The sequence below is a fragment of the Gracilinanus agilis genome, chromosome 2 (genome assembly GCF_016433145.1).
Source record: "Gracilinanus agilis isolate LMUSP501 chromosome 2, AgileGrace, whole genome shotgun sequence".
NCBI lineage: Eukaryota > Metazoa > Chordata > Mammalia > Didelphimorphia > Didelphidae > Gracilinanus > Gracilinanus agilis.
This window is the reverse complement of record NC_058131.1, coordinates 468,504,638-468,518,133: the sequence shown is the minus strand read 5'-3', so window position 1 is coordinate 468,518,133 and position 13,496 is coordinate 468,504,638. Positions and strand designations below refer to the sequence as shown.

The window sequence follows — 13,496 nt, the reverse complement described above, 5'->3', positions numbered from 1 at the left end:
TGTGAACTGTTCTTTCATTTAGCTGCAATTTTTTTTGTTTGTTTGTTTGATTTATATCAAGAATGTCAAGATCAATATTTTTTTTCCTCTAATAGGATGGCTACTTATTGGTCAATGGACAAAGACCTCACATTTAGAGTATCAACATTAATGTTTCTAGACAATCTAAAAATGTGATTCTTAACATCCTCAGCCTCCCTGCCCCCTTTTTAAGCACTTGGCCACCATCACTTTAGAAGTAGAGATCAAAAAGGACTTTTCTCAGATGATTTTTCTTCAGCCTTAATCCTTCTTGACCTATCTGACACCTTTAATAACCCTTTCCTCAAAGATACTCTTTTCTCTTTCCTGGTTCACCTACATGTCTGATCACTCCTCCTTTCTTAGTTCATTATTAATGTCATTACCCTTAACTCAGAGTGTTCTCCAAGGTTCTGTCCTTGACCCTCTTCTCTTCTCCATCTGTAATCTCAATAATTTCATCAGCCTTCCTGGGTTAAACTATCATCTCTGTGTAGTTGACTACTAGATCTACATATATAGCTTAGAATCTTCCTTGAGCATCAATCTTTTATGACCCAGTTGCCTATTAGGCATTTCACACTGGCTCTCCCAGTGTAAAATCTTAAACTTCAACATGTCTAGATTCTAACTCATTATCTTTCCTCCTAATCCCTCTCCTCTTGCAAATTTCCCTATTTCTTTCAAAGACACCACCATCTTTCCAGTCTCTCAGCTTCGTAATCTCAGCATTGTCCTTGACTCCTCATCTCATTAGCCAGTCATTTGCCATATCTTGCCGTTTCTACTTGCCCAACATGTCATATCCAACTCTCTTTCTCCACACACATAATTTCCATCTTAATATGAGCCTTTACCACTTCTTGCTTAGATTATTGTAAAAGTTCCTCAATTGGCCACTTGGACTCATCTCTTGCCACCTTTCTACAAGCTTCTGACACAATTTTTCTTAAGCATAGATCTGACTATGTGGCACCCTATTCAACCAATTCTAGTGGCTTCCTGTTGCCCTTAGAATAAAATAGCTTTTAAAGACTTCCAGAGCCTAGCCCCAATCTATCTTTCCAGTCTCCCTGTAGATTATTACCCCTCCTACACTCTGCAATCCAGTCAAACTGGCCTTCTAGTCCTCATTTCTGTGACTGTACTCCCATCTCCTTTGTGTTTGCAGTCTCCTATGCTTGAAATGCATTCTCTCCATACTTCCACTTCAGAGAATCCCTCTTTTCCTTAAGATGAAGTTCAGACATTATCTTATACATGAAACCTTTCCTAATCCCCCCCAAACTGCTAATGCCCTCCCTCCCAAATTACTTGGTATTTACACTTTGTAATATGTATAGTTATACTCTTTATATTGTACTGCATTTATTTACATGTTTACTTATCTCTTCATTAGAATACAAGCTCATTCTAAATATGGATTGTTTCATTCTTTTTATTTGTAACACAGTGGTACAGAATGGGATTAATAACTATTTTACATTTTTCTTTTTTTACTGATTGTTACTCTAGGTAATAAAAGATATGTAATTCTCTTTATCTTTTTATTAGTTCTGAGCCCCTGGATAGAGACCAGGCTTTTCTCAAAACACTTCAATATTTAAAACTATCTCTATTCTCTAGAAATGTTTCACACCTTCCTATTTCCTCTCACTTGTATTTCCAGGAAGTTCAAACTCCTGTAGTAATTGCTGGTGATTACCACAATTTATAAATAAAAAGTCAACATTTCAAACAAAGATTAAAAAAATTTCCCATGCTCAAAGGAAAAAAACTGCTGGCTCCAAGAAAGAGATCCAAAGAGGGAAGGGTGATAGAGTATGAGCATGTTCACCTAAGAATCTAGAGTCCATGGTTTCAGCAACACAGCTTCTCTTCCAACATACCTCATGCAAGATCAGTGCCCATGGTCCAGTCCTCATCCCTATATGTTGATTGTCTCTGCCTATACTTTTGCTTTCTCAGATCCAAGTATCTTCTTATATTTTCCCTTTCTTAATATCTATGTATCTTATGCTCCTCCTGCAAGGAACTGAGTACCTTTTGGATTCAGTGAACTGATTTTTAAAGTTTACCCTGAAACTTAATCCTATTTTTTGCTTTTTGATTCATTCAGAAAACTAATTACTGTTCCATAACTTGCTGATATTGTAGCATTTTACAGTGAATTTAATACCTACTTTTCTGTTTCCTTTCCTATAATTAGGTCAACTTAAAACCACTCTTTCACTCTAAAATACTCTTAATTTTTATCTTAATATATTTTCACAATAAAAAATAATTTTTTAAAAAGGATCAAAGAATTAATTAGTATTAAATAGGTCAGGAACAGAATTCAATCTTTTAATGGTTTCCTATTTAATTTTTTCACTTTTTAGGTTATTACATTAAATATTTATATGTAAAATACTATTATATAATGACTAGCTTCTTAATTTTAACAATGCTTACATACTTAATTTGCAATACTTAATATTTTCCAATACTTTAAAATATTACTATTGTTTTTAACATTTTTTTTAAATTTTGAGTTCTGAATTCTTTCCCTCCTGCCTCTCTCATATTGTGAAGGGAAGAAGTGTGATATGAATTATTCATGTGGAATCATGTAAAACATATTACTGTCATTAGCCATTTTGCAAAAAAAAAAAAGGCAAGAAAAATAAAATAAGTGAAAAATTATGCTTCAGTCTGCATTCAGACTCCATCAGTTCTTTTTCTGGAGGTAGATAGTATTTTTAATTCTAAATCCTTATAAATTGTCTTAGGTCATTATATTGATCAGAATAACGTAGTCATTCACAGTTGATCTTTGTATAATATTATTGTTATTATGTATAATATTCTCCTGGTTCTACTTACTTATCATCATCAGTTCATATAAGTCTTCCCAGGTGCTCAACATTTCTTATGGCACAATAGCATTGCATCCCAAATGATACACCACAATTTGTTAAGCCATTCCCCAGCTGATAGGTATCCCCACAAGTTCCAATTCTTTGCCACCACAAAAAGAACTGCTATAAACATTTTGGAATGCTTTATAATAAAATAATACTTAATTTAAAATTTTTCTAATATAGAAATTAAATCTTTAGCTTTAAAAAAACTAAAGCAGTATGGAATTAATTTTTTATAATATTTTATTTTATTTTTACCATTCTTCTAGAGTCTGAATCTGCATGGAAACAGCTTGACTAAACTGAGGGATCTTTCCAAGTTAACAGGGCTCCAAAAACTCATTATCAGCTTTAATGAATTTACATGTTTAGATGATGTATACTATTTGGTAAGAAATAATTTTTCTGGCATTGCTTTCTTTAAATAAAATAAATTCATCCTTTTGTAATGGCCAAATTTTGTTTGTAAATAAGATTCTGGCAACTAGATGATTCAATAATAGAATGCTGAGCTTAGAGTGGGGAAAACACCTGAGGTCAAATCATATCTCAAACACTAACCTCTCTGTAACTTCAGGCAAGTCATTTAACTTTTTAACCTCTGTGTCATCTTCTGAAAAATGAAGGAATTAGACTCCATAGCCTCCAAAAGCCCTTCTGTTTCCTCATTCCCTTCCTCCTCATTTATCATTTCCCATCTATTATCTCCTTTATGACTTTATTTTATTTGGATCTCTTTGCCATTATTTCTTCTTTTTGGTCTTATCCTTTCTATCTAGATTTCACATGGTAATCTTCATTTTCCTTTATACTGTTTTCCTTTTCTTTCATATTGACATGGATATCACAGGCACTGTGATAAATACTAGGGATTCAGTACAAAGAAGCAAATATGTGGAGGCTGTGAATTTCAAGCATGAAAGACAGCTTGAGCTGCGACACCTCATCAAAAGATTAGATATCTTGTCTGTGCAACAACAAGAAGTCCAATTTGGGTGGACCTATAGATGATATAATTGGGAAGTAATGTTGAATAAGTCTAAAATGGAAGTTAAGAGCTAGATTGTTAAGGGTTTAAATGCTCAGTGGAGAAGGTTGGGCTCCGTCCTAGAGGTGCTAAAGAAACACTGGAGCTTATTGTGGTGGGTGGGGGAGTTCAAAAAGTTGCTTTAAGTTGTCACGTCAGTATCTGTGGAGTATGGAATAGAGAGAAGAGGGACTGAAGGAAAGGTGATTTAGATGATGTTATTTAGAAGTTAGTTAGAAGATGATTGCAATAGTCCAGGCAAGAGGTATTGACTATGAGCAAGGCTAGTTGTGGAGTGAGAGGAAAAGAGATGATGAATTTGAGAAAGTATGCCTAGCAGTTATGTTCCCAACACTCTTCTAAGTGATGGAGATACTGGTGCAAAAAGTGAAAAGATCCCTCCTTTCATGGATCTTGACATTCAGACAGGAGAGATAACATGTATATATGTTAAATACCTACAGATCAAATACAAAATAATTACATCATGACTGAGGAGGCAAAGCACTAGCAGTTCAGGGAACAGGGAAGTGTCCCTATGTAATGTGGTGCTTGGACTACAGCGTGAAGGAAGAAAAGGCATCTTTGAGGCAGAGGTGAAGAGCAGTTACATTTCAGGTAGAGGGACATCATGGGACCTGTGCTTTAGGAAAAAATCACTCTGGTGACTAAATAGAAGATGGTTTAGAGTGAAGAAAGACCCGAGGCAGGCAGAACCACCAGCAAGCTATTGCAATAATCTAGGTATAAAATGATAAAGACCTACACCCAACTGGTAGCAGTGTCAGAGGAAAGAAGGGGAAATATTCGAGAGATGTTGCAAAGGTGAAATCAAGAGGCCTTGGCAGCAGTTTGGATATGGAAGAATGAAAGATAATGTGGAATTATGGATGATTCCAGTGTTGCAGAAAATAATATCTGTCTTGCCTGAGGGTACTTTAATATTCTATTTTTAAAATATGAAAAATGTTTTTCTGGTAACTACTGATAGAGAATGGATTTGGAGTCATTATACCTAGAATCTCTTCCTCATTTGGTCTGAATTGATATATTTATAGGATCAAAGGATTTCAATCTGGAAAGAACCTTAGGGATCATCAATTCTAATTCCCTTTTTACAGATGAGAAAACTGAGGTACAGAGAATTTTGGCGATTTACCCAAGGTTACAGAGGTAGTTATATAAAGGTTAATTATACTAATGTAACTTATCTGGATTTGTTTCAACCTCTGTAAAATGTAGAATGTATTTTTACAAGGCTATATGAATATAAAATATAATTTAAAAACTGATTTGATTTGAAGAAGTGCATTTCCTAATGTCTTCTTTACTGTGGATCCACTCTATATAACTAATTTTGTGCCTTTGCTCTTTTTTTTTAAAGTAAGTTAAAGCAACTTTCCTCTTATTTATCTTGTAAGGTAAGGGTAAAATAAGAATCAGTAAGAAAATATCTATAATAAATGGTAAAAGTTCTTTGGAAAAATTCACTTATGACCATTATGAGAATTAGCCTTCCAGCACATATAAGACTTTTTGAGTATAGAAAAAGAACTATATTAATGTAAATAGTTATGTTTTAGCAGTAGCAGTGACATCATTATTGTACATCTTTTTTCAGTATAATCTTGAATATTTGGATGCAAGCCACAACCATGTGATAACTCTTGAAGGTTTTAGAGGTCTAGTGAAACTGAAATATTTAGACTTAAGCTGGAATCAACTGAAAAAAACTGGAGATGAAATTAATATTTTATGCAAACATACTTCAAATCTTCTCAATCTTGATATTCGACATAATCCTTGGCAGAAGGTATGTATCAGATATATTTATTTTAAAATATTCTATTCCCGTTTGTCAGCTCCAGAAGGGGGTGGGGGATGGGGGTGGGATGAAGGGAGGAAGATAACATGAATCATCTGATCATGGAAAAAATTTAAAAATAAAAAATTTAATAGGAAAAAAATGTAGAATTAAAACTTTAAAAAATAAAATATTCTATTCCCTTATGATGAGCAGAACAACTATAATATTTGTTTCAGTGCAATCTTTCACCATTCAATGATATTTTATAAGAAATACACAAGCTGTTTTTTTTATAAATTTGCTACCAATTAAGGATTTGATAAAATGAACTAAATTTAGTATTCAAAATAAACAAAAGTTTATGCCAGGAATAAATCTCAGATTTCTTTTCTGGCATAAACCACTTCAGTTCTCTCAGACTTGTCAATGATATTATTGTTAAAACTTTACTATAATCTTTTAATCCCTACACATTCATGATTCTGAATGCCCTCTATAACCTCCTGACATAGTAATCATCTAATGTCTACCTGAAGATTTCCAGTGATAGGGAACATACTACTTCCTAAAGAAGTATATTTGACTTTTGGACAACTCTAATCTTTAGGAAATTCATCTTAATATCAAGCCAAAAATCTGCTTTTCTGCAGTTTCCACCCACTGATCTAATTCAGGTTTTAGAGGCTAAGCAATAAGTCAAATCCTTTTCCTTATAATAATGCTTCCAGTACTTGAAAAAAATAACTATTTTCTCCCTAAATTTTCTCTTCCCCAGGCTAAACATCCCCAGTTCTTCCAATAATTCTTATACATCATGGTGTCTAGTTTCTCTTCTTCCTGGGCTTACTCTTCTAGCAAGGAAAGAAATAAGCATTTGGGGAGAAAATTCCAGGTTCTCAGAGTCCCTCTTGAATATAGTTTTTAGTGCTGGATATAGATCATCCAAAAGTGATCTGACTAGATTAGAATACAACAAAACTATAACTTTCTTCACTCTGAATGCCTAATAATAATAACTCATTTATATAGTACACATTTTTATTGGCTTATAAAGTGCTTTGACATATAGAATTTTGACACCATGTCACAGTGCAGACTTATATTAGTTTATTGTATACTAAAACCTTAATGATTTTCATATACATTGTTGCTGATCCAAGCTTCAATTGTAAAGCTGATTTTTACAAACCTAAATATAGAACTTTACACTTATCACTTTTTAAAATTTCATTTTATTAAATCTGACCCAATGGCCTAGCTAATGGATCCTTTGGATGCCAACTATCATATAGTGTGTTAGTGATCCATCCTAGTTTTGTGTCATTTGAAAACTTAACAAATATGCTATCTCTGCCTTCATCCATTAATAAAATTATTAGGCCAAGGCTAGATAGATTTGAAAAACTCCTATTAATACGTTCTCCTAGGATAATATAAATCTATTCATGCTTAATTTAACTAGCTTCAAATCCATGTAGCAGTACTTCATATCTACCTACATTTCTATATTGTTTAGAAAATTGCATGAGAGATTTGGTCAAATGTGCTAAAATGTAAGCTTAGTATGACTGTGGTGTTCCCCTGATCTACAAGGTCCATATCCTTATCACTAAAGGTAATGTTAGTCTGGGTGACTTATTTTTGATAAAGCCATGATAGCTCTTAGTGGTCACTACTTACTTCCCTTTCTAATTGCTCATAAACTATCTCTATAATAATTCTATTGGGAATCAAAGTCAAGTACATAGTCCTGTAGTTTTTAAGTTTACCTTTTTCCCATTGTGAAAATCAAGTATTTTCCCTTCTCAACTTATAGTTTTATGATTTTTGCTGTGATTTTTCAAAGATAACTGAGAGATACTTAGCAGACTCCTCTGTCACTCTGTCATTTCTTACCCTAGGAAGTAGTTTTTGGCAACTCTTTAATGGAAGCTAAGTGTTCTATTACCTTCTCCTCAGTTCAGATGCCAATTCCCTATTAATCATTTTTATTCCATCCTCCTTCTCAAGATCAATTTCCTGGGTTAAGAAATAAAATTAAAACAAGAGTTGAATAGTTCAGCTTTTGGAACATCTGTTATTATCCTTCCATATACTCTCATTTATCCCTTCTTTTCTATTCTTCTTAACTTCAGCATAACTAATAAAGTCCTTTTGGAGATTTGGTCAACTCTGTAAGAGTAATTTAGTTATTTCGCTGTAACCATGTATCCACTGTCTATAGAACCCAGTTGTTCCAAGAATAGCTCTGAGCTACTTTTTGGTCTTTGGAGCAGTCAGTTTTGGATATCAGCTATTCTTTTCTGTGTGGTACTCCTTGAACCCTCTGATAACACAAAACCTAGATATTGCACTCTAGGCAAAATCTACTATAATTTTGCTTTGGAGATCTTATGCCCACACTTATACAATTCTAACAAAAGAATCTTGCTATCTCTACACTTTTGCATTTGGGGATGCAAGAAGAATATTGTCCACAAAATGCACCAATTTACTTTCTTTGAATTGTATGCTTTTAAGATCTCTAAAATTTGTGACAATTGGCTTGGTGAATCTGTGAACCTTTGAGGTAGATGAGTCCAGGTCCACTATGTCTTTTCCCATGTAAAAGCAAAGATCTTTTAAGAATCCTCATGAATGGGAATTGAGAAAAAAGCTGAGCATAAGTCTACCAAAGTGAAATATCTTACCTGGCTTGGAATGGAAGAAATTATAGTAGCTGGACTTGGTTCAACAGAATGAGTCTTGATCACATAATTATTGGCAACTCTTAATTCTTGAATAAAATGATATACGCGTCTGCCATTCTCATCCTACTTTGGCTCTTTAATAGAGAGAATAGGTGTATTAAATTCTAAGAAGCAAGGTATAATGATCCCTTGTTGGATTAGGAATTTTATGATTGGTCTTATGCCCTCAATTGCTTCTTTAGACAAGGGATATTGAGGTGCACAAGTTACTTGTGCTCCTTAATCCTCACCCTGACTGGAGTAGCTGATTTCAATAAACTGACATAGGTAGAAGACTTTGACCAAAGATCCCTTAGGGATAGCCTCAAGTAGTGGATAAACTGAACCTGAGTCACCCTCTGTACTCACTGAATCTAAGAAAAGCATTGGGAAGGCTTTTAGAGATTCTTCTGGAAGATGTAATAAAATATCTCCAGTTTGAGTACAATGGATCATTGCCCACAGTTTACACAATAAATCTCTTCCCAAGATATTCATTGGACATTCTAGCATACAAAGAAATGCATGTTCCACAGATAGTGGACCTAAAGTAATCATTTTTGGTTGTAATTTTGCTACTCTTTGAAGTCTTCCAGTAGCTCCTATTACTTCCATTATACCAACAGCTCTACAATTTTCAGGAAAACTTTGCAATGCTGATTTACTCGTTCCTGTGTCAAACAGAAGATCATAAATCTCCCCTCCTATAGTCATAGACACTGTAACTATTGCAAAATGGTTCTGTGCTATTTGGTGGTTGGAATGTCTCCAACACTGGAGCTAACATATTAACATCAATACAAAGCTCACTCATCTCCTGTCTATCCAAACACACTTCTGCTTGAATTGCATAATATTCCCAGGATTTTACATCTTTATCACCTTCATCAAATTTAACACTACTCTCATTGGTCCCCTTAACCTCTACCTTAGTTCCATTGTTCATATTTACAATCATATTTTCCTTATCCATTTTACATTCTTCATTATCTTCTATTATTACAAAATCATTAGAATTTTCAACTATTTTTACATCACAATTTTCTTTTTTCCTCACATTCATTAACATTAATTATAATTTCCTTTTCTTTAATTATATTATTTACAAATTCATTAACTTTATTCTCATTACATCTAATACCATTAATCTTAACTCTATTTTTCATTGATTCACCCAAAACTTGAGAACTCCGGGTATACCTTCATAATGAACATGCCCCTTTATTCTGGTTGCCCTTCTGGCCACTAACTACTTGGCTATACTTTGGTCTTTCTCCTGATCTTACCCAATCCTGCATTGTATTGAGATCTAGTGCTTGAGCTCCTTGGCAACATGCATTAGGACAACCATTTGAATTAATCTATCTTTGATAATTATTCCCATTATTCTTCCATCCATTAAAATTCTGTCTCCATCCATTGTTATATGAATTATTATAGCCATTACTTCTATTTAGTTGCCTGGAGAATTGTCCCCTACAGCAACAATCTCTCACAAAGTGTCCAAAACGATTGCATAGATAACACCTCTGAGCTCCATATTTCCTTTCTCCAGAAACATACTGATTTTTAGGTTGCACTGATCTTAATGCTGCAACAGCTTTCACTTCTTTAATTTTCTATCTTTTGCCCTTCCATTAGCCTCTTTCAATTGTCTCTTTAAGTCCTCAATTATAGTGTCCTTATCCTCATTAGTTTTATCCTTAACACATAGGTAGCCTTCCTCTTTAGATCTTCTAAACTTAGTAATTCCCAGTCTTGACAATTATTTTTGAAAAAAATTCTTCACTACAGAGCATGCATTATTCACAAATAACCTTTTAATATGTGCAGTTGTTTCTTCTGAAAGCACATCTAATCCTAATTGCAATTCTGCTGCTTCTGGCCACCGGTCTAAAAAACTTGATGGTATTTCATCAATATTCTGTTTTACTTTCTCCAACTTTGACCATGTATCTGGTCATCTAGTTTCTTTCTATCACCTCAATTATGGATTCCTTTGCCTATTTTAAATTTCTATAATTTGACACTGAATTTAAATCTAATTCCTCATAGTGTTCAGGCTGTGGTGTTAAAGGAGGATTATTTCTTGTCTGTTCAATGAACTGTTGCTTCTCTCTTTTTGTAAGTAATTCCTCCATAAGCAAGAAGAAATCCGCTTAGTCAGGATCATAGATTCTTACTGCTCTATTAAACTCTCTAATAACTTTATTTGGTTCATCAAAGAATCTTGTTGTTCTACGCTAAATCGCATCTGGCTCCGCCACAGAGAACTGCTTATGAGACTTCAGATGCAAAACCCCATGTTCCAGTGAAATGAAAGGCATATCCCTTAAAGGGAACAGGAAAGCAGGATTTTTGTCAAGTGCCTCTATTTCCCTTTCTAGTCTATTGGGAGTTTTAGCTTTCATATCACTTCCTTCTGGATTTTTAACACCAAGCATAACAACATTCTTACAATCAAAACCAACATTTTTACCATTACCATTATTATTAACCAGATTTTCATTAAAACATTTTTCCATCCTTTCTAATTTTACTTGCATTAACACCATCATTTGTTTCATCTCCAAATCTCTGAATATCCAAGTAAACACACTCTCAATTTTACCTAGAGCCACAATAACAATCCATCTATACTTGTATACAATTGCAAAACCCATGAATGGAATCAGTAGATAGGAGCAAACATGCTGCTATCCCATGCCTTTGCCTTCTGCACACACATATAACTTTACTTATAACAGTTTGTAAAACATTTTGCAAATCTCAAACCACTATACAAATACTATTATCCTTTAAGATGTAGGTAATTTTAAAGTAGTAGTTAACAAATGTGTTAATCATATAGAAAAGAATGAAACACTCTCTTACATAATATCACTTGTAATATTTTTTAAAATTAAATTATTTTTGTTTTTCCTAAGCCAGCCACATTAAGACCAAGTGTTATTGGCAGATTAAAGACTCTTACCCATTTAAATGGACTTGCGGTTACTGAAGAAGAAACAAATGCAGCTATAAATTTTATTGCTGGAACAAGGATTACCCAGGTTGGATATATCCGTTTAATATTTCTTGAGTATTCATAGGATACTATTATTATCCTGAAAAAATACATGATACATTTCATCCTCTAGATCAGGGGTCGGCAACGTATGGCTCTTGAGCCATATCTGGCTCTTTTGAGGGCTAGGTATGGCTCTTTCTGCAGGAGCCATAAAGTCAATTTTTTTTCAGGCGCTGTTACAGGAGCACGCACTGTGAGCACTGTACAGCTCTCATGAAATTACATTTTAAAAAACATGGCGTTTATGGCTCTCACGGCCAAAAATGTTGCCAACCCCTGCTCTAGATTGTTCATTTTTTAAATTTTCTTTTGTCTTCCCCACCAATTACATCTCATCAACCTTTGGAAACATAACTGTATTGAAACTATTATCTTATATGGGAATAATAGAGCCTGAGTCAGTGGTACCTCAGGCTCAGTTTTTGATGTGTTTTTGTTCCCCATAATTAACTCAGAACCCCTGTTAAATACCAAATTCATGCCCATGACCTTGCTCATCAGAGAAACAAGTATATTTTTTAATTTCTAAGATATTATGCTACTTTAATTTTGTTTTCTCTTGTTAAGTATGCTTCATTTGAGTCTATTATTAGCTATAGGGATGACTCTACTGGATAATTCAAAGCCCACTCCTCTTCTGATGTTCCCTCTATATATCTTACCTATGTACTCAATTTAACTCTTTCCTAGAGTTTCTAAACAAATAAATTACTTGAATGTAGTTGAAGACTTTTAAGCTCTTGAGATAGTATTAAGTGAATTGCTTCTCCATCATTGAATTTAATTGTACTTCATAGCCAAAAAGAATCAAAATATACTAATAAGTGTTTTATTTATGTCTTACTTTCCCTTAATAAGTTCCAAGGATAATTTTACTCTTCTTTTTATATGCCACACTTTTGACAAAGTATCTTTGGAATATTGGATGCCAATAGAAAAAATTTTGACAGTAGTGTGTAGTAGATATAACCACATATAATTTTAAACTTGGTCAAAATTCATGAAAGAAATAATTTTTACTAGATAGAAAAATAAGTTGAAAAAATGAATCTAGGCATCTAAAATCATATTCTAAATAATAGAGAAAGGTATAAAAGCACAGGATATAGACCACTCTTAAAAATATTTTTTAATGTTATTTTATTTTATTGAGAAACTAGGTGGCATGTGGATTAGAGCATTGAGTTTGGAATCAGAAAAGATCTGAATTCAGAACCCGCCTCAGATACTCACTAGCTGTATAATCCTGGGCGAGTCACATAACCTTTTTTTTACTCCATTTCTTCATCTATAAAATAAGAATGATAATAATATCTAACTGCCAGAGTTGTGATGATAAAATGAGATGATATATATATATATAATGCTTTGTAAGCCCCAAAACAGTTAATGTTCATTATTATGATGATTATGAAACAAAAAATTCCTTGTGATAGGCCTCTGAATGTTATTTCCTTTATTCATCAAGTATTTGTTGTTGGTTTTTTTTAGCTAACCCTCTCACACCATTCCAGGACTGAAGAAGTTCGACCACGAATACTTAGCATCTGGCCTTCTGCCAAAATTCTAACACAGATGACTAAATCAGAACCATTTTTACTCATAGGTGGAAATTGGTATTCTAAGGTAAAATTTAATGCTATTATGGTAACTTACTTATCATCAGGCTTTTATATTTGATTTTTGTGAGCATTGATGATAAAAAAGGAGCATGGAAATCAGTATTCTAGATCAGAAAATCTATTCAAAACAAAGAAACCTAGATAAAGCATAAGTAAAGTAGTCTGCCAGAAACTAGTAGTCACACAGAACTGGGAATCTGAGATCAGGTTATAATCTCAAAAGGGAATGTTTTGGTATCTTTAGATCAGTGTCAGGTATTGGGGCAGGAGTGTTAATAGGCAGATTAATAGGTGAAATGTCAGTATATTAGGCCTAT

At 33.6% G+C, this 13,496-nt stretch overlaps 1 protein-coding gene across 1 annotated transcript in view; it reads left to right on the top strand.

The window, feature by feature from the left end:
• Window positions 1-13,496, top strand: part of LRRC9 (leucine rich repeat containing 9) — a 101,844-nt gene that overhangs the window by 42,668 nt on the left and 45,680 nt on the right. The window contains 4 exon segments of the mRNA XM_044659962.1: window positions 3,194-3,313; window positions 5,573-5,764; window positions 11,415-11,540; window positions 13,049-13,183. Coding sequence (XP_044515897.1) covers window positions 3,194-3,313; window positions 5,573-5,764; window positions 11,415-11,540; window positions 13,049-13,183 — 573 coding nt within the window.